Genomic DNA, 22,192 nt, shown 5'->3' on the forward strand with positions numbered 1-22,192 from the left:
TGTGCCAACCTTCGCGACTGGTATCTCGCATATGATCAGGGGCCACATTAGTCGAAGTAGGAGACCAATTTTATCATTTTACTTACAGTACAACTGTTGCTTTGCGTCTAGAAAAATACTCATCTTTGACATAAATACGAACAAACCACAACATTGTTCTACTCTCACACATCCTGCTAAGATCCAATACAAGAATGGTATTTAAAAAATAATAAATATACCACCATTAAACAATGACATTCGCATTTGACACTGAAAGTTACCAATTCAACACCATGCTAGTCAATGTCAGGAGCTGTTTGTAATATTTTGACCTTGTCATCAGCACCTCCTGTGTTAAATGTCAACCGTGATGCATGTGTGTGTGTGTGTGTGTGTGTATGACCGTTTACTGGAGATTGGCCATGAAATAATGATCACATTCAGTCACAAGGATTGTTTGCAGTGGTCCTTAAGGGAAAGGGGAAGTCAACCCAAACAATTTCTTTACAATGTCCTATGTGCCTCAACTCCTCTAAACACGGCATTCTGATTAATTTTGCACATGTGAAATCTGAGTTGAGCGGCAAACTCTACCCATTTTTAGTCATTTCGGGGGAAATTGACATTCAAGTTACCCAGGGCTCAGGTTACGACCAATCATGGCTGTGATATCATTTTCAGTTGACAGCAAGTGGGGAAATGGATGTCCCCTGAGATGGACAAAAACAGGTGGATTTTGGTGCTTAAAACATATTCCACAAACACATTATTATTCGGCATGCCGTGTTTAGACGAGTAGGGCTGCATGGAACTTATTATTGTAAACAAAGTTTTGGGGTTGACTTCCCCTTTAAAAATGGCACCCAAAAAAGACTTAAAAATGAATCAATCATCTCCATCTCCACCTCCACCGTGATTTTCAGAGTTCTCTGCTGGACGTGTCTGGAAGTTTTTCCTGAAGTCTTCATCAAAGTGCTTCAGGTCATCTTCACGAAGTAAGCCCTGAAAAGAGACCAAGTGACATCATGTACAGAACTTGCTTTCCAAGATGAGATGTGTGTGTAAAATAATAGTAAACAGAGCTATCTTGTTCATTAGGCAGTATTGGCAAATGCAAAATAAGGGCACTGTGGTCTACATGGGATGACACAAAATCTGGGGGATGGGGGGCGAGTATTACCTTCAATATAACTTTATTCAAACTAATGATTAGGACTGCATCTTTTAAAATGGAAAAGCTAACATCGATTCAGATGTAAAGCAATGCCCAAAAAGTTTTTATACTGTCTCTATATCATGAAATTTCCCCCATCACAAGTGGCTCTGGAATGGGTTCACAATATTTGGAATAAATACATTTTTGGTCCAAGTACTGTATTTTCAGGTGTTTCGGAGGATAAGGTGCACCTTCAATGAATCGCCTATGTTATAACTGATTTCAGATACCACATTATAAGGCGCATAGAATAGAAGCTACAATAGTGGCTGCGGTTGCGTTATGTATCCACTAGATGGAGTTACGCTAAAGAGAATACAATACAATACAGCTTTATTTGCATAGACCCTCTGCAGCTGTTACAAAGCACTTTACAGAACATTTAAAATACTGCGTTCCAAGAAATCAGAATATTGATCCATATACTGTATAAGGCGCATCGGATTATAAAGTGCACTGTGGGTTTTTGATCAAATTGAATCCTTTTAAGTGCGCCTTGTATGTGGAAAATACGGTAATTGAAATTGAATGATTTACAGCGGCACACCCGATGATCTCTCGACACACACCAATGTGTCGCGACACAGTAGTTGGGAATCAGTGCAGTGTAAGTCAGACCAGTGAGTTACCTTTGGCATGTGTCCGAGAAGTTTTGTTGCGTGTCGTTGGAGAAGCTGTAGTCTCTCCTCTTCGATAATCTGTCTGCACAGCGCCTCTCGCTCTTGCTCCATTGCCTCTTCTCTTGCCTTCATATCCTACAAGGGAGAAAAAAAAAGCAAAGGCACAGAGTCAGAGAAAAAAAAAATTAATTTGTCTCATTGACATTGACGCAGAAGTTAGTGACATTTGGAAAGTCATTTGAGCATTTAAAAATGATTCCTGACATCCATTTTAATGTCTGCACTAATATGCTCTTTGTCCACACTGGAAAAAAAAAAACAAGCACAGAAGCCGAACAATGACAATGATATTGTCTTAACTTGAAGTCACGTTCACAGACTTATTTTAAAATAGTCATAGATTTTGTCAGTACCATGTCAGCCTGGTGCTGCCGTCGTCTGTCGTCGATCAGCTTCTCCACCTCGCGTTTGTGCTCCATCATCTTCATGCGGCGCCTTTGGGCGTTCATCTGCTCGATGCGGTCGTCCTCCGCAAACTTGTCCATGGTCATTTTCCGGAAGGCCTCCTCTTCGTCTCTCTCCGCCTGCCGACGCATCTCCTTCATGGCCATCTGCTCCTGGCAGGTCCGCTGCAACATCAGCCTCTGTCTGATGTTCCTCTCCATGTCTTCCTGGAAGGCGGGGACACATTTTGACGTCAGGTCTTGTGCTGAAAGTTTGCCGGTTTAATGGGACAGTCCCCTCAAGCGGTGATGCGAAATATCATTGCTTAAAATATTCAAAACTGCGGCGAATAACACAGTGGCTGCTGGACAAGAAAGAACATATTCTTACAATGTCTTTCTTCCTAAATGCTTCTTCTTGTTCCTCGAGACAAAGCTCCTGGCGCATTCTCTCCATGTCGTCACGCTGTCGCCTCTCTTCAGCCATTTTCTCCGCGAGCTGGATAAAAGCAGACGCGGTTTGCTGAGTGCCACCTTGACACGTTTCCCCCCCGAAAAAAAATATCTTGAAGTCCTATCAACCGTATCCCTGAGGTTCTGTATTGCTTCTTCTCGTGCTCTGATCTTGGCCATCCTGTCCTGCTGCGACTTCTGCTGCCTGCTCGCGAACTCCCTGATGCGTCTGTTCTCCTCCTCCATCCTCTCGTTCTCCAAACGCCGCCACTCGGCCTGCTGCGTCTGGAAGTCCTCGATGTGCTTCTGGGTGGCGCGCACCCTCTCCAGCTTCTTCTGTCGCTCCCTTCAACACAAGACCAACTTGTTGGAGCTGTTTGACGCTACAATGCGATCATGTGAATTCCGCTGAGTTAAACGGGACGATCATTACCACCAAGGGAGATTGGCATACGGATAACTTTCCCCCCGTAGCGCGACCACCCGCAACGAAAATTGCAATTACGAGAGAGAAGCGTGAACCGTGTCCGATGAAGTGTAAAACGTGACCATCAAGACTCACATCTGATCCTCTTCGTAAATCTTGCGCACGATGTCATCCACCATGAGCTTCTCCTTGAGAAAGTCGTCGTAGGCCACTTGTCTCTTGTGCTCTCGCTCGACGAGCTGCAGGTTGAGATCGTGCTGGTACTGGAGCTGTTCCTCTTGTTTCCTCTGCTCCAGCTTCTCCTCTTCCATGGTGGCCTGGTCAAAGTTGCTCTTCATCTTGTTGTAGAGCTCCGCCTCTTCACGCTGGCGCCAAAGAGGAGAGAGGGACAGTACAGGGGATCACCACGGCCCATTCGTTTTTTTGGGGGGAAAGGGGAAGATACCATTCAAGAGGCAACGTTTTGAAGGTAAAAAGCGCGTATGAGGAGGTCACCATTGTCTCACACTTGATAGCTTCGTGCTCTGCCATCTGCGCCACTTGCTCCTTGCTCACGTAGGCCAATTTCAACTTGGACTCTAATTCTCGAAGCTCAATGCTGAGGGAAGTTGTTTGAAGAAACAACATTTCAAAATGAGCGACAAAGAGGAAAGAAAACATACTAGTCTCAAAAAGAGATGGATATTCAACTTTTGAGTAGAATTTCAAGATTCATTTAAACTTGAGTGTCTCGAACCTTCTGAATGTTTCAATGAACTTGCTGTTTTATAACAAGGAGTTGAACTGAAAAATTTCCAAACTGGTGTTCGATCCATGAAGGGACCAATACATTTCCTGGTTCAATGAGAAAGGGATCTTCATATCCTGTTCTGGTTTGGCGGATACGCCGGCCGTGTTTCTTTCACAATCTTGTGGAAAAGGGCCGAGTAAATGTCTCCCAAAAAATGTAAAAGATCAAACAGCCGAGTAAGAGTCTTAAAAAAAAAAAATCTTCTCACTCGACAAGCAACACAAACAATCAGAAGAACGTTGTGTTCCAAAGTGCACATCGTCATCCAACTTCAACCACAGGTTTCCCAGCGAGGTTTGCCCCACTCGTAATTATCTCAAACATTTCACACAAATCACCCCCCCCCAAAAAAAAATTGGCTCTCCAAGTACCACTATAATGACCAACATGAAAATACAGAAGCTTAGTAGGCAAATTGTGGCACCCGCCGGCATTTAAGTTGCCTATCCCTGCTCTGAGGAAATTATGAAATCAATTGGAGACATAGACATTTGCTAGAAAGATTGAACGAAAAAAGAAACCTGCATTTGTATTAGTAAGTATTTGTTTCGATCCGATGATGACCGTAGCTTCTTATGGCTGACTTTTTTTAAGTAGTGTAATTGTACGATGAGCGTGTGCAGTACCTGTTCTCTCTAATATACTGCCTGATCTTGCCTTCTCGTTGCCTGTCATGGTTGATGCGGGCCAGCTCTTTAGCCAGCTTCTCCTCTTGGACAAGCTGCTTCTCTCTCAACAGTTTCTCAGTATGGGCCTGCGAGTGAGTTAGGGAGTGGCAGTGAGAAGCAATCACATATCACGCACATATGAGGCGACTTTCAGTACTTATACCGCATAAGACACTCAACCATTGGCATTCACGCCCTTACTGAGTAGGATCTGAACCCACGCTGCCTGCACCAATTTAAATCATTTTTTAAAAATCAACAGCAGTGAGGCTTCAAAATTCGGACGAATCAGGCCTTTCTCTCCGCTCTCAGTTGCTGAAACCACAACCTGCTCAACTATCAACTGTCAATCTCTCAGTTGCTGAAACCACAACCTGCTCAACTATCAACTGTCAATCAAATATACAGTATACTAGAAAAATTGATCCCCATTTCATCTGGCCTACACATAATAACACTTGCGAGCCATGAAAATGGCTAAAATAGATCACATTGGGTCATTGCAGGGCTTTTCCGTGCTGCAACAACGAGGCACTCTGATCTGTCCACACTGGCTGTCAGGTCAGGCTTCTTTTTTTTAACCTCCTAGTACTTCTGCCTTTCTCCCTGGGATGTGTCCAGACTCAAGGCTGGTAAGGGACTTGAAAGCAGCTACGCCAGTGCAAAGACCCCCAACAACTTGTCGGCAGTCAAGTCGGACACCCCCTTCCCTGCCTTTTCTCGTCTTGGAGCTTTTCGGCCTTTCTCAAAGTGAGGGGCGCACATTCATAAATGATAAGGACCTCAAAACCGTCCCTTCCGGGGTGAAGCCAATGTCCACAAGCGTCTTGTCATGTCAAAATATTTTGGGGGTTTTTCCCCACCTCTCTGTGACGTGCACACACTCATGGCCAGCAATGAGGCACTCTTAGGTGGCAATGTCAACAGATGATTTGAAGGAAAGAGGTTTTCCTAATCTTGGCTTTTTCACCTTTCTCTGGATGATGTGGGCATACACATAGCCATTAATGAGGCACTCTGAAGCAACCACGCCAATGGACTATACACAGGAAATATATTTTTTTGGCGTGTACGTATGGCTAGTTAACTAAATGAAAATTACAATTGTACCGGATAATCACTGACAAACGAAAGCACTCACAAAGTGAGGGAGGGGTGACTCGTGGCCAAGTGCGTCACTCGACATCGTTTTAATCTCATCCCCCACAAAAAAAAAATGAAATGGTGACAAACAGGTGGATGCTATATCTCCACAATTGAAACGACGTTGTTCTAAGTCTGCAGGTTTTCCGCAACCAGTCAAAACATGTTTAATGGACTTGGAAACAAAAATTCACTTTACAGACAGACAGAACAGTTGGAAAGGTCGATTCAGCGGCGAGAAAACACACCTTTATCATGGCGTTCTCGATCTCTCTTTCTTTCTGTTCCTCCTGCACCTGTCTTAAGAACCTTTTTCTGTCCACACTGTCCTCTTCCTTCATGGCGGCCACCATTTTCCGGTCTCGGTCCACTCGCTGGGCCTCCAGCTGCTTATGCTCCTCGTGGGCGCGTCGCTGCTCCACCAGCCGGTACTGCTGACTGCGACTCAGGTTACGACTCTTGAATCAGCAGGAAAGACAATGCACACACTTATGGAAAGCTGTTTGAGCATTTAGTTGACACATTTTATGGTCCACTTACTAATATGCTTTTTGTCCTCACAAGTAAAAAAAAAAAATCAGCACACTTCACAGGTTACTTGTCAAGGAACATAAGTAGTGGGCCTTTTGGTTCTACTAGTAGGGTACAGGAGGCTACAAAGTGCCTTGAGACATGCGCAGGGGTTGACGATAGGTAGGTTAAATGCACACTGAAGGTCAAATGTAGCACTAGTATTATATGATTCTGATTCTAGAAGTGGAAAAAAATGTTAATTGTAAGACAATCCATCATACTAGCTGAGCACTATTATCTGACTGGCAATATTTTTCCATTATGGCCTTCCACTACTGTATGCCATTTTTGCACACTAGGAGGTCAGCTTTGGCATACCAGTAGGACAACTACATCCTACAAGTGAGGCAAAACTACAACTGGGCATTTAGGTGCAACTAGTCTTATCCAGGAAACTACAAGTGCAGGACACACACTTGCAAGTTGGTCCTTGTTGTTACTAATAGTGTTGAAAAAAAATACTCTGCAATTCAGTTTACTTGTATAATAACTATGCCACACTAATATAATGACTGTGTCTTACTCGTAACTTTTTTTTCCCATGGTTGTAAGACAGTTCTGCACACCAGCAGACCAACTTCAACGTACTAGGACAGTGTTGTGCGGGAAAGTGCATGAGGCAACTGAGGCAGGAGATGTTAACTAGTAGAATTTTGTAATGTCAATAGTACGAGTAGCACATAGTTGCCAACCAGTGCATAGGTATGGCTCACAAGAAACATGTGGTCGTCCAACTCGAAGTGAGGAAAAAAGCGTACTAGTATGTGGGCCTTTAAGTGCAGAGAAATTCTTCTCAAATGGTTGGTTGTCATTTGAGCATTTATTCAAGATGTAACTACCGTAAAGTTGTCTAATATGGTAGTTATGGAGGTAGTATACAAGTGATAGTACATGAACTATTAAGTGAATATCGAATAAATACTGCGCTCGTTTCACAATATGCGCGCACGCACACGTACACACACACACAAACACAATTGGCGATTATGAATTTCCACGCAAGGTTTACCATCTTTGTCGTCTTTTACGTCGTGTTAAATTCAACCGACTTGGCACGTGACGCCTTGGCTTCGAGTTCTAAAATAAACGCACAAAAAAAAAACACACAACAAAACACTTTAATGGGAAAACCCAGCTTCAACAGTGATTGATAATATTTTGCCTTTCTTTTCCCAGTACCGTGTCAGAGTAAAGCTTTCAAGTCGTTTGAAGCGTTTCGACGACGTTTCGGCAAATGTTTGTGGATTCGTCTCCCTGGGAACCGCGTCCAGTACTCAGCCAATAAGAAAGGTCGGTGGCAGTTACGTCACGACCCGGAACTCTTGAAACATCCACTTTTCAGATGACACTTCATTCAACAAAGGTTTCAAAATACCTACACGTGTTAAGGTATATTAAAATATTTTTTATTAAAAGCTTGTTTAGATTTCCACTTATGATGAAGCTGAAATTCATTATACTCGTGGCTCATTTAGTAAGGTTCAATGGAACATTAGATATCCAGTTCAAAGTCCTTGTTCTAGTACGCTGGTTGTCCTCACGAGTAAGACTACTGCGAGGATGACCAACACACGCACGAGTCACCTTTTGATCCCTACCAGGCTACGGGTAACCCCAAATAGTTTTGCCTCACAGGACAACATGTAGTTACCCTCCTTGTATCCCAGAGTTGTCCTAGAGTGCAGAAATGTTATAGATATACAGCACTGGAAGGCAGACAGAAAAAAACAGTATTGGTAACGGTGCTAGACGGCCTTAATAATGAAGCCAGAATGGTGCACAGCAGGGCTGCTGCTCCTTCATGTTGGGAGGAGCCAGATGATTGGTCAGGACATCTGGTAAGGATAAGTCTAAAAGCTGGCCTGGGAACAACTCTGGATTCCCCGTAGAAGAGCTGAATAAAGGGTGGGGAGGTCCAAATTTGCACTCCCGAGACCCAAGCCGCTCAGTAAATTGATGGGCAAATGGAATTTTTTTCCTCTTTAAGACATTTGTCAACTATGGGTTATGGGGCACATTAAAAGTGACCATAATTTTGAAATGATTTATCTGAGTCAGATTTTGTACATCACAAAAACTGACATTTGAACAGGGGTGTCTAGACTATATCCACTCTGTTGTGGTCCAACTCAAAACACGACAAAAGGGTTATGTATGACTAAATACTTCAATTACATTCCAGAAGTCCAGTGAAGATCACCAGCAGGCTATTAACGCCATTTATTTATTTTTTAAACAAATACTGTAACCTGGAAATGAATGTACAGTATAGCAGATATCAGAAGTAGAAATAACCGCCTTGATCACATGATCTAGAGAAGACTATTCCACATGACATAAAACAAAGGAAGAAAACAATACTATAAATTGTAAACCAATTTTATGAGACATTTGTGCACCAGGATTGTTCCTTAACATACACGTCTTAAGTAAACATTTTTTTTTTAATAAATATTTCAACTTTAGATTTGTGTTTTGAAGTCAGGATTGGAATGTGGAAAAGAACCACAACCAATGGACATTTTCTACATCAGCGTAAAATCTTTGGTTTCGGGACAAAACCTAAAACCATGGTGCCAATGTTTCGAGCGTCAGTAGGGTAATGGATGATCCTGCATCACGTGCAGTATTGAATATCATGCCCTCTTGCGGCCCATTTAAAGACACTTCTATGAAGGCATTTCAGGTCAAATGCCATCAAAATAAAACCAACGGCCCATCTTGGTACACGACAACTAAAGAACTGTGTGAAAGTCATGTTAACATATTCAATAAAATGGTTCTGCACAAAAAATAAAAAATAAAGTGTGCCAGACGGATGCCGAAGGTTCAAACGCATTGCGCGGCTCACCAGTGGGATCCCAATGATGTTTTCTAAATGTACCGATAAGTGTTTAACAGCATCCACTATCATGACGTATCTACAATGTGCCTTTGGCGGGACATCTTGACTGATTCATGGTTGGATGAATGACAAATTCTGCCATTCTTCTATGGGGAACACTTGAATGGTTTTAGAAGTATAAAAAGAGTTTGTTGGTATTGGCTCTGTTGGTCCCGCCGTTTGCTGCTCAATCAGAGATTTGATCAGGTTGACAGTTTTCCATGATATTCAAGTCTCCAATTGGCTCAACATCTTCAACGCCATCCAACGCGCAAGAGGAGGAGTCGGCCTGCATCACGTTTTCACTCTGAGAATCTTCAACGGCTGAGGAGACAGATTGCATCACGTTTTCACTCGGAGAATCTTCAACAGCTGAGGAGACAGATTGCATCGCGCTTTCTCCGACAGAATCTTCGGGAGCTGCAGGCAATACGGCCAAAGGTTGAAGTTGTTCAACCTTGGTGTGAGGTAAGTGTTCCATCTTCTCGATTTGCACCGGTTCAAAGGTCGTTTCCGTTGGTGATGACTTCAAAACTGTGAGTGACTGTGTAAAAAACAAACATCCAGAGTTTAGTGTCAATATCAATAAAACAATGACAATGTTTGCTTGAGTTTGGAGGCGACAAATGAGGAGAGTAGGGCTGTAACCAACATTTATTTTTCGGGATGGTAATTGCTATTCTTCCATTATAATATTCTTAAAATCACGAGAAGCCAAAAATGAAAGTCCGATTAAATTGCTTAGCCCAAGAATGTAGATGATTATTCCCCCCCATACTTGTCCCTGTCGCTTCTGAGCCATTAAAAGCTAAATCCCGGCGAGTTTCTGATACAGCTCAGAATGTTGTTGGATTAGAATAGATTACAGAACTCATGACACTTGCTCCTCAGACCAAACATGTTTGTGTATGTGTCGCAACATGACTCCATAGCGAATGCATTACATCGAGCATACCTTTGAGGAGTGATCAGATGTTTCTGCGTTGTTTTGGTGTGCAGTTTGATTGACGATCATCGGTTTGTCGTGTCTCTGGCAGGCAATATCACCCGTTTCTCGAGCCTCCTTCAGCTTGGGGAGTATTTCCTTCCTTTTCATTCGGACAGTCTCACTGTAGTCCTGGCTTGATTCAGAAGACAAGTTCACAAATTAATTTACGTGTTGTCATGAGATGGTTCAAAAAGTGAATTCCCATTCGTGGGGGTATTATCTCTGTAATGTTTTTGTGTTTGTGGCGGTAATGCTGTCTAATATGTACGTCGCGTTTTGTACTCACACTCCAGTTTCGGCTTTGACACCTGATGGGTTCAAAACAGAAGATGGCTTTAAAGAGAAGTGACACAACACACAAGGTGATGTTACAGGCTTCAAATCTCATACCTTTCTCCTCAATGACTTTGCATATGTGATTTGTTCTGTCATTTAAATGTTTGCTCATCACGTCTCCGCCTGACGCATCCACCAGGAGGTCACAGTTGAGACACACCAGCGTTAATCTACAGGAAAAGCAGCCATTTATCAGATGTGAAACACATATTGCCAACCGTTTTAGAGCATTTTGACTGACTGTTTCAGGCACAGAGGATATGTTGTTTTGGGACAGTATAGCAGAACATAAAATTGTTTCTATTTTATTTGATTATTTTTGTTACATTCTTTCGTAAGCAAAAGTAGAACAAAGAAGAACAAAACAAAACAGAAACATTTTGAGCAGAACAGTGACTTTGCTGCTAATATTTGGTTCAAAAATCCTGTTGAGTATAAACATCCACTGTCGTGACTTCGTAAATAAGATAGCAATCAACCCAAATTAGAAAACCTACTTCACTGCAGATGAGTGTTTCCTCTGATCCACTTTGGAAAACCTGCTCTTGCTGACTGTGCTGTGAAATCTGAACAAAGGGCAAAAACAAAAAACATCACGACCACCACTTATGAAGATGCACACTGAAACCAGCTGCCTAAACTCAGGATTGAAAAAAATACCTGATCATGTGATTTCCAATGGCAACTTTGCAACTTGTCCGATAATTGCAGGCGCCACAATCCGATGAGAGCAAGAAGTGGGAAGAGAAGTCATCGATTTTGGTGTTGCACTCAATGCAGGTATAGCAACCTCCATTCACACTGAAATTTGGAAACGAGCACACGGTCAAAGAAATATTGACTCGCCTGTCCGATCCCACCATTCCTTCTACCAATCTATAAGAACCTGTGTTGCATGACTGAATCCAGCAGCCATTTTTGATGACTGAGCTCAATTACTCCGAATCACACTTGTTTACAAACTTAACTGTCGTATTTTTAACCAGTCTAATGGGTGTCTGGAAAAAAATAATTACACCCAAAATGAGCTTCTTTGCATATCTCAGTGCTCCAATAATGTCTATTAAGCTTGCTCCTGGTCTGGCATGAATCCTCGGAAGCTCCATAATAGTGAATCCTGAAAAACGGCCTCTGGTAGACTGAATGTTTCCAGACGGAATTTTGGCGAAGCAAAGATATCAGGTAACAAACCTCATGCTTTTGAGTGACAGGTTGCAATTGGTAGCAGAATTCCCTTTATTCTTCAGAACTGTCTTGGGCTTGACTGCTTCGGAGGTGTTACGTTTGGATTTGGCCAAACCACCAGGTTTGATTTTTGCACTGTTGCTTAGCGTTTCAGGAGTTAAAACGACAGCGGATCGATCCACTGAACTCGACATGGCGACCGTCTTGGCACTGAGAGAGGCTCGAATAGTCACCTGCGGTGCGGAAGTAAAAGAGAATATTAATATCATGAAGATACTTCACCAGATTAGGGATGATGTCGATGAGATGAATCACACCTTTGTCCCCGCGGGCAGGCCCTCCAGTACTGAAGGCTTTCTAAAAGTCTTGTGGACTTGAGCCCTGTGGTCGATTCTATCTTTGTAGGTGAGGAAATTCAGTCGACATTTTCCGCAGCGATGGATGCCTTTTTTCTGAAACACAAAACAGATTGCAAACGATGTAAAACATTGAATCGGTCTTAGTCAACTTTCTTCCAAACAGTCTTATCAAATTACTGTATACAGTATATCGGTAGTATTTTGAATGAAAACACAAAATGTCTGGGAAAGTGTTTTCATGGAGAATTTGCTTCCAGCTCGTTTATGAAGTTCTCTGTTTGCATATTTTTTTTCTCAAACGTTTACGAAATACACTTCGTCTGTTTTCACACTTCGGTTAAAAGAAACCCTGGTGCAACTGCGTTGTAGCTCATCGGTTAGTGTGCCAGGAGAGACAGCAATTCACTCTGTTACGTTCATTTCATTAATTCAAAAATGTATTATTATTTACCACAAATAATGCAGTGTTTTTGGGACCATTAAGCGCACCGTATTATTACGCGCAATAACAATGAACGGGTCTGTTGTAAAACCTTTTCATTCATGAAGCGCACCGGGTTATAAGGCACATTATCTTTGTGAGCAATGTATGTCAAAATAGTTTCTTCTAATTGTACCATATATTTAATTGATACATTTAACGCGACTACGTAAGGTTCAGATCAGACACGAGGTATTGGGCAGCACCGCGTAGGTGTATTTTACTTGCTTTTGTTCACTTACACGGGAAGAGGAGGGGATCCTTTGACTGACCGGGGGGGTTGGCTAATGGAAAATGCTATCTTTGTTTGACAAATCAACAGCTATAAACAAGTCAGCATTAGCCAAACTTCTTTGCTCTGTCCTGGCGGCTATTGGAAGCCTACTGTGAAGTTTACCTCATGCATGGGAAAGTGCCGCCAGAAACACTTTGCGTTTCGTTTTGAAATACTGTAGTTCATGATTTCACTGTATGACAGCCCCCTATTGTCAAATGGACAGAGGTGTGGGCATGCGCAGTTTGCTCGGGAGAACTTGTGTTGGTTACGGTGGAAAGCAAACAGGTGGTTGCGCACTTTGTGGAATAAAATTTTTTGAAAGCTAAATGTAAGTTGACAGCTTAGCTCGCGCTCGTCTCACCGCAGCATTAAGCGAGTAGGACTACACGCATATTAATGAATAATACGTGCCTTCGGAAAAGTTGAGGAAACGCTACCCTCAACTATTGTAGTACGCCACGTTCTAAAATATCTCGTTGCTTTATTTGAGAGGATCATTGGAAGGCAGCATCTTACCTGATGTTTCATGAAATGATGCATGTAACACTGACCATTTCTCAGAATTCTGAGACAAAAAGGGCACAGCAGGTCTTTTGTGTTTACATGGGCACTTCGGAAATGTGTCTCCACGTCCGAGAAAAAGGAAGATCTGTAATTGCACACCTGTGTGGAGGAGACAGCCATGAGTTAATCTGTATCACGATTTGCATATGGTTTGAAACATTTCGAGGCAACGGACTTGACAGACGTAGGGCATCTCCCCGGGCTTGTGGTTGTCTTTCATATGCTCCAGAAGCACTTGCTCAGACTCAAAGGCGAGCTCACATATCTTGCAATTCGCTAAAAAGAAGGGAATAAAAAGAATAAAGGGACACTCAAGGCGATGCACAGAACTGGAACGTGAACTGATCAGGTCTTCATGTGACATACTGGAAGATTCGATCGGGCTGTGCGCGCTCTCGATGTGGCACTGCAGATGGAATGGAGTTGTGTACTGGCGGTAGCAATGCTGGCAAGTTATGTGGCTCTCCCAGGACTCATTGTTCTGCTTCTCCAGCTCCAGGTGGTGCTTCATGTGGTTCATGAACCTGGAACAGAAGGAGAGACACACTTGTCACATTCACGCTCACGAATGATGGAACTGTTTGACCCTCCAAGAAATTGCGAAAGAATCAAGTCTTTTTTCCGTGCTGACAGCTGTAAGCAATGTTCATAGAAGGGGCTGGGATAGATGGTTAAATCCGACAGCTAACAATATCTTTGAGCGCTATATTTTCCTTATATAAAAAGTTGCAACTTCTTTGGGGGGGTTGACCAATGGTATCTCTATGTAATTAGTAAGGTGCGGGTCCCACGGCTGTACAAAGGATAAATTAAGTCCTCTCCGTTCGCCTCACTTTATATGCTGGATTATAATGGACCTTCCTTTTAATTACAGTAAATTTTGTTTTGTCTAATGATGCAGTGGCAATAAACGCATCCATGGCTATGTACCACGAATGCCCAATGAACCGAGACCCATTCATCAGTCTGTGCTTTTCTGCTACCTCAGCTCCCCTAATAGAATCTCTCATGTGTGTGACCTTTGACCACTACAGCGAGAGGGCAATTGAGGTACAGATGTGCACCCCATTAAAATTCGCTTACAGCCGCTTTTTTTAAAAGCATTTCTACCACAGTTAATCAAAAGAATGGAATACACCGCCTAAACGAGTGCTCATTTTTCATCTTTCGGCCCACAAGGGTAAACAGTCTACTAAAGTCATCCATCTAAGATGTTCAGTGTGTCTTTCTTGGCAACAATATTTTTACAGTGGGACCTTGGACATCATAATCTGGTAATGAGCCTTCTGTTTGTGCAGCGGTTAGCTTCAAATACAGTTACATTGAAACGTGTGGAATCTCAGTGTGTAGCCAGGCTTCCATAATTAATAGATGCAACCGTCCCGAATTCGGCGATTTCGTGCTAGATATTATTTTAGATCACCCATGTTGGGTGTTATGGATCTGGCTTTGGAGGTAAGAGAGGCTTAGCAGCGGAGTTAGAGTGGTTAGCGTGTACCTTAGCCAAGCCATAGCCCATCTCGGCAGCCCTGTTGATCAGTATCGCCTGAAAAAGACTTGGTTTTCTTTTTTCAGAATAACTAGCTTCATGCAGCAGTCTGTGCATCTATTCCGCAGCCATAGTGCTTTGTATTGGCCGGCGCCTTTGTCTGAATGCTTGTATTCTAAACTGCCACATGCTTTCATGCTCATCCGCAGCCCGTAAAGCAAAGGAGATACAGACTGAGATGTGAAACCATTTTTTCTTACGCACCGACTGTCAACGCACGCTTTAAGATTTCGTGTTGAGCATGAACATACTTGATGTTGCTTTTGAGAACTTTGCAGCAGCTTTGACACTTGAAAGTGACGCTGCTTCTCTGCAGAGACGCCTTGAGAGGATCACCCTCAAATCTGCCGTAGTAGAATTCTGACACCAGCATGATGCGTTTGTACGTGACAATGTTATTGGCGAGCAGAGCGTTCCCTTCCACTTTAGCCTGACAACTCTGAAACAATAGATTTAGACATTAAAATCCAGAAAGCATCAATAAAATATTTAAATGAAACATTGACGAACAAACATACAGTCATATGACAATCCAACGCCTCCTGCTGTAGGAATTCTTCTTTACAGTTTGGGCAATTTTTCTTAATGTCACCATTTTCCAATGGTTTGGTCACGTTTGCTTGATCTAAAGGTACAAAAAAAGCATAGGAATAACTAGAGTGAGTGACAATGCAAAAGTTAATTACAAAAAAAAAAAAACAACAACAGAACAACTTCTTGACAACATGAAAGTGCAGAGGAAATGTTGGTATTATTCTGGAGGAGTCGATTAATTGGGTCTTAAAACAAACGCAGCAAAATAGAGTGCACTACTACAGTGCTGTTATATAGTATTTGGCTCCTTCCTGATTTCAAATACTTTTTCACGGCACTGTACTTTGCTGCAACCAGAAGATGCTCGACTCTCATTTGTGGCCTGAAGAGAATGTGGCATTAGCAACTTGAACTACATCCACGCAGACCTCCAGTACTGCAAATCCTGTTCAGAGCATTTGGTGCAGATCAAAATTAGGGTTAATCCTTGGTGGAGTTCAGCGCCTAGTGAGTTCCATTATAGTTGTGCAGCGAACCCCCGTTTATTGCAGAGAATAGCCATATAGAGAGACACCAAGTAATTTTTTTATGTTTTAATTGAATTTCTAGTTTCATTTACTGTATTGTGGTGTACGGCACTTTACAACAACAGCAGTTGTTTTTTTAAAGTACTATTCAATTGAAGCTGAATTGCGTTTGCGTTAGGTGGAGGCAGTTCACTAGCTTAAAGCTAACGTAATGTGAAAAGAAAATGGCAGGTTAACAGAAATAAGCATCGACAACAGTAATTATAAACCTTCATAGAACTGCTACTTTGGCGCACACAGAGCAGCAACACATGCAAACAATATACAACAATACTCTGAGGCATACATTCCCTCTGCTCTGTGGGGACAATGACTATTACCAAGCTTACAATAATTGGAGGCCTCTGCCTCTTCTACTTGTTCTTATTATGCTGCATTTCTTGTAGTAGATATTAGTGCTCCCCAGCATGTTCCAGCACAACGCTGTACTACACTACAGGTCTAAATTCAAATGTATACTGTAAAAGGCCTTGACAACAAATTGCTGGGAAAAAAAAAACACTTTAGTTAATTGTACTTAGCAATAAAAGTTGTAAACGGTAAAAAACTTACCGACATCATCTTTGAATCTTTTTGCAGCAGTGTCTATTTGCTGAGCTGGCAACACCCGCTTCAGGGTCTCTGTGGGGTATACAAAATAAGCATATTGAGTAACACGTGCTCAAATTAGCATGACGCCTTTCAAGGGCACACCTTTGTTTAAGCTGTTAGCCTGACCAGGCAAGGCAATGGTCTGCAGAGAAGTGGCCTGGCTGACTTGTAGCAGACGGGGTTTGGCTGTATATACAGTAGGGTTCTGCACATTAGCCAATGTCACAACATTGTTTCGGATCTGCTGCACATGAGGCCGATGGACAACACCGGGCACCGCAGTGGTTACTGGTGCGAACCGCTGGATGAGCTGCTGCGGCTGACCGGCTGAAATACACAACATCCCAACTCTTAAAAGCGCGCTCAAAACCACAATTAAAGACAAACATCAGCTATATTTGTATTTTAAATAACCAACAAAGTGAATGCAGAAATCTGTCGCTCAGTACATTATACAGGTTTGAATATAATTGTTGACCATGTGCGTGCGTCATTGCGGCGCGAGAAAGACCCATGACAACAGTTCGATATGTTCCAGTCACTGGAGGCATGAAGCAAATTTTTGTCACAGTGAAAAATGTACTTATGTGGAAACATGAGCAATACGATAGACGGCACATGACAGTTGAGCGGGGCGTGCTTCCAATGACATAAGCGACTGAACTTTACCTGTTACAAGGGTAAATTTGGTCCCAGGAGGATACTGATTCCCAAGAGTGGCAATGAGGTTGTTGTTGCTGGTTAACTGTTGGGTTACGATTAAGCCCTTGGATTAAAACAGATCAATATGTAGAATATTACTTACTCAAGGCACATGGAGGGAAAAAAATATATTAAATGGTTTAAAGTACAATACCTGATCATTGACAATAACAGGCTGCGGAGTCAGTGTTGTGAAACCGGCTGAAGAAGTGCTGATGGCATTTCCAGCTATTTTCAAAGGTAACATTATAGGAGAGGAGGCTAGGGTCGATGCAGGAGCAGGAGCAGGAGCAGAGTTGGCTACTTGCTTCTCCACATTGGTCTTTGAGGGAGGTGGAGAGATCGGCGGCACCTCTTTTTCGTTTTTTGCTGGAAGACACATTTTTAAAGAAGACCTCACAAATGGACATCTGATATTAGGTGCAACGACCAAAATAATAGCTTAGGACAAATACATTGAGATAACAATTAAGAAATGTCTTCATGGCCAATAAAAGCGCCAAGCTCCACGTATAGTATCACTGTAATGAAAATATACCCAAAGAGTAATTCTCATAAAAAGTGTACATACATACTACTCCAACAAATATGGGCTCGTCATCATCGTCATCATCCTCAATTAACACCTGCTGTGGCGCTGGTTTCTGCCATGGCTCGAGCTCCTCTTCCTCACATTCCATAAAGAGTTCAGACATTTTGGATCTACAATACACAAAAAAAATTATATCCATATATATCTAAAATATACATCAACTTTTAAATAAAATCAAACTTTTTTGTGTATCACTTTCCACGCATTAAAAATGCAATACTAAGTGCCATACAGAAATAAACAATCGGGGGAAAAAAATACTGTCAAAAAAACTGACGAGAATGTAGGGATTCATGATTAATTCATTAATTAGCATTTCCAAGTAGAAGGCTTCCATTGTTCATAGCAAGCTGCTGCTGAGTAGTACGAACACGAACAATGGCTTTTAGAAAGAAGAAAAGTTAGTTTGAAAAAGCAAAGTTAATGAGAGGCCAAATTCTAAAAACATAACTAGTGACTTGAATTGCCACGAAGAAACAGATAACATGAGCAGAATCACTGTTTTCCATATGAAAGGAAAGGAGCCAGTGGAAAGCAATCAAGAATGATTTGCAATGAAAATTGCCAAAGACACCCAATGTCCATTTCTTTGTTGCAAAAGCAGTGATTTATCAAAGGGTTGGATGTTTTTGAACCTCGTATGTGGATGTACTAGCACTTCAAAAAAAACATGACGCTTCAAGGATTTAGAGGTAAAAAAAAAAATAAAACAAGCCATGTCATTGTTTGGACCTCATTGGTTAAAGTTAGGGGGGGAAGTTGGGTCTTATTGTCCTAATTTAATCCATCCATTTTCTAATTTGTTTATCCTCAAAAGGGTCGCTGGCGTGCTGGAGCCTATCCCAGCTGTCTTCGGGCAGTAGGTGGGGTACACCCTGAATTGGTTGCCACCAATCGCAGGGCACACAGAGACGAACAACCATTCGCACTCACACTCACACAGGGACAATTTAGAGCGTTCCATTGACCTGCAATGCATGTTTTTGGAATGTGGGAGGAAACGGGAGTACCCAGAGAAAACCGGGAGAACATGCAAACTCCACACAGGAAGGTCGGAGCCGGAATCAAACCCTGCACCTCTGCACTGTGAGGCCAGCGTGCTAATCAGTCGACCACCGTGGCGCCCCTCCTAATTTAATGATATCTAAAATGATTCCCTTGTCTGCAGAGCTGCTGTCACAGCTATTGGGCACTGCTGACACATTTATGAGCAGGTTTACTGCAAATCATGCAATGACAGTCCATGTTGGTGAAACAGTTCAGAAAACAAAAACAGTGGCATTATACTGTTGTGGACCCAATAAATAGCCTTTTTACACAAATAGCTCGGTGTGCCGCCATTAAATAACAAGTGCTTTTTTTAGTTTGTTTTTTGCATAGATGCTTTAAATTGGGGTAGCCGGGTGGTCCAGTGGTTAGCGCATCGACTTCACAGTGCTAACCAATTTCAGCTCCGGTCTCCCTGTGTAGAATTTGCATGTTCTCCCCGGGCCTGCGTGGGTTTTCTCTGGGTACTCGGGTTTCCTCCCACATTCCCAAAACATGCATGACAGGCTGATTGAACACTCTAAATTGTCCCTAGGTTTGAGTTGAATAAAACAAAATAGAACATTTGCCTGTTTTGAAGTGAAGTCCTGGTAGAGTTGTCAGGTAATGTCCCTTTTGAACGTTGTCAATTAATGGTTTGTAGGGTTAACATATTTGTGAAGAATTTTATTAGACTTATTTTAAACTTACAACGCGGATGTATTTGTAGATCTGAAAAACGTGAAAATTGCAGATGTACTTGTGTGATTAATTTTGATACAATTCTCTCCCCATGAGGGAGGTTCAAGACAAAAGTGACATGGCAACCATTGATGCCTTTTTGCTCTGTGCATTGTGCTTGGTAAATAAATGAACAACTAAATAAATAGATAAATAAATAGATATATATAGTACCAGCGGACCAGTGATGGGCTACTGTGACTTACAAAGAACAATTAAATCAGAAGAATGTAAACATTTATTTAGTTAGTTTAACATGGTAAATGTTTCTTCTGGACCAAATATTATATATTTAGAATAAAAATAAAATAGACTATGTTCAATCACAATGCTGTTTTTATCTTCCCAAATGTTTTTTCTTTAAAAAAGGTCCCTTTTTGAGCAGTAATTTTAAGACTATGATACTGCAATATTTTTTCTCACGGTTATCATAACGTCAGAATCTAATGATGGCCCAATGCCCATGGCTACGATTGATTATATCAAATATGTGTCGTATTGTTCTGAGGCCAAGAATAGGAAAAGACTGATCTAAAACAGCAGAGATTACCACTTGACACTAAACCATTGAGATGACCTGCTGTGACTCTAGTAAACCTCCATTCTGACTTTCAGTTCTTAGTCCAAGACTGTGAAAATCATGAGTTGTAAGGCCAGCTTTAGGTATATCAGGAGGCATAACCCAAAACAAATCAGCAGATCGTTTTATGCCACCTGGTAGTACCCTGCATATTGTTAACAAACATTATGAAATGGTCTGGCTAGGCAAATGCAAACATAAGTTTTTGTCATAGTTTTCTGGTCAAGTCAGCACAAACAAAAAAATATTTTTTAAAAACAGTCCTAGTCAAAATATCGATTAATCGATGTATCGGACTCCTTAATCCCATTACAATATTTATATCAACATCGAATCGAAACACAACCTAAAGAATCGAAATAGAATCACTACCTAAATAACTGAACTTAAATCAAATCACGAGGTTCCTAATACCCAGCCCGAAGGTATTGATTGCTATGCTTTTTACAATTGTGTGCAATTACTGACTGCACACCACCAACAACAGCTTAATCATGTGTTCAAGAGGACGATCTATTAAACAAACAACAACAAAAAAAAAACAGTTGTGAGAAATATTTCGACTTTTGTCATGTAAAACAATTTAACGTTCTTGTTATATACTCGCACAAAGCTTCCATCCAAGATGGCGGCGGTATTGACGACGTAAGTGGAAAAACCTGTGCGAATGCTGATCCCATTTCTATTCACACTCCAAACAAATTGCTCCAAAAAATAAACCAAAAGACCAGCAGTTGCTTGCACATGTGTATCGATATCAAACGTGGGACATTGCTACAAATAAAACAAACGACATACCTCGATAATGTAAACACACATTTTTGTATTTCAAGACAACACACGGCATGGGATGTACTTAATTTAAAATACAGTTTGAGTGCACATTTTGTCTAAGGGTGTTAAAAATACAGCAAAGATAACAAACGTGCACTGGCCAACATCTTAAAATAGTATTAGCGTCCAGTTGTATTGCAGCAAGTAATGCTAACTTACTAGCGCGTTCGTGTTTTGGTTTTTTTTGCAATACCTTTTTTGGCCAACCACATTTGAAACAAGGGAGGGCGTCTTATTCGTGACACTTCAGCGACTTGGGTGCATTAATTCATCTTGCGTTGCTTGGTTCGTCTCTTGCTGCTTGTCGTAGGACAATAATCTTTTGCTAGCATTAGCTTGTTGTCATTGTCTGAAATATTGAGGTTGGGATAAACTGGATCGCATGGAGGATCTTTTCTGGGAGCTTTTTGCTTACCTGTCTACTAGCCACGTGTAAGTCTTAATCACCAGCGTCGCAGTGGTAGTTAGATGTGGACGTAGGGTTGTAAATACTGCGCTTCCCCCCCACAACACCAGCGGTGGAAATGGTGCCCAGTCTGAGACAAGCGCGGCGGAAACACTCGTTGCGGATCTGGACCAATCATGGCGATTTCCACTTCAACTGAGTCAGGAACATCCGATGTACGAGCGCCCCCTGAACTAAAAAAGAACCCCTCGAACCACAAATGGAAATCCGTATGAGCTTTTAATTGCTGTCATTTTTTTTTGTACCACGACGCTCTTTGTCCTCCCTAGTAAGACAACTTTGGCATACTAGACTGTAGTAACAGGGTTTTCCCATTACTAGTACCACTTTTGGTCTACTAGTACGTAATTGAACCTTACTAGTGACCCACTCTATCAATACTTAGTCCAACTATGAGGAATGTGTCACATACTAGTGGCCTCCTGGACCCTACGAGTAGCACAAAATGCCTACTACAGTAGTACTTTGTAAGTTTGCCTCCCCGCAACATGTATTTGTGCTACAACTGTCCTATGCCAACATTGTCCTACTCATGTGCAGCAACTGTCATTCAGTATTTTTTAGTTGGTTCATCCAGCCATCCCTTCCGGTGTCAACAAAT

General features: G+C 41.9%; 2 protein-coding genes across 3 annotated transcripts; both read right to left on the minus strand.

Moving 5' to 3' along the window:
- Positions 1-710: 710 nt before the first annotated feature.
- Positions 711-7,631, minus strand: mns1 (meiosis-specific nuclear structural 1). 2 transcript variants are annotated; one of them, XM_019886780.1, is made up of 11 exons: positions 7,495-7,631; positions 7,325-7,392; positions 5,991-6,200; positions 4,558-4,685; positions 3,637-3,739; positions 3,277-3,506; positions 2,844-3,060; positions 2,653-2,760; positions 2,232-2,489; positions 1,828-1,953; positions 711-984 (listed from the first exon to the last, which is right to left on the minus strand). In XM_019886780.1, exons 2-11 carry the CDS (start codon positions 7,325-7,327, stop codon positions 868-870), a joined length of 1,500 nt encoding a protein of 499 aa, XP_019742339.1. In that variant the 5' UTR covers positions 7,328-7,392; positions 7,495-7,631; the 3' UTR covers positions 711-867. The 2 variants fall into 2 exon arrangements, with proteins under 2 accessions (XP_019742339.1, XP_019742337.1); XM_019886778.1 differs by having other exon boundaries at positions 7,325-7,631.
- An 869-nt stretch (positions 7,632-8,500) lies between these two features.
- znf280d (zinc finger protein 280D) lies at positions 8,501-21,699 on the minus strand. Its single transcript, XM_019886777.1, has 19 exons — positions 21,541-21,699; positions 17,924-18,054; positions 17,507-17,721; positions 17,320-17,416; positions 16,753-16,977; positions 16,612-16,680; positions 15,457-15,563; positions 15,190-15,377; positions 13,756-13,913; positions 13,565-13,665; positions 13,342-13,488; positions 12,026-12,160; positions 11,715-11,941; positions 11,184-11,324; positions 11,021-11,089; positions 10,578-10,693; positions 10,474-10,495; positions 10,155-10,320; positions 8,501-9,743 (listed from the first exon to the last, which is right to left on the minus strand). Exons 2-19 carry the CDS (start codon positions 18,045-18,047, stop codon positions 9,387-9,389), a joined length of 2,664 nt encoding a protein of 887 aa, XP_019742336.1. The 5' UTR covers positions 18,048-18,054; positions 21,541-21,699; the 3' UTR covers positions 8,501-9,386.
- Positions 21,700-22,192: the final 493 nt, after the last annotated feature.

The sequence above is a fragment of the Hippocampus comes genome, unplaced genomic scaffold, assembly GCF_001891065.2.
Source record: "Hippocampus comes isolate QL1 unplaced genomic scaffold, H_comes_QL1_v1.1 scaffold261, whole genome shotgun sequence".
NCBI classification, from domain to species: Eukaryota; Metazoa; Chordata; class Actinopteri; order Syngnathiformes; family Syngnathidae; genus Hippocampus; species Hippocampus comes.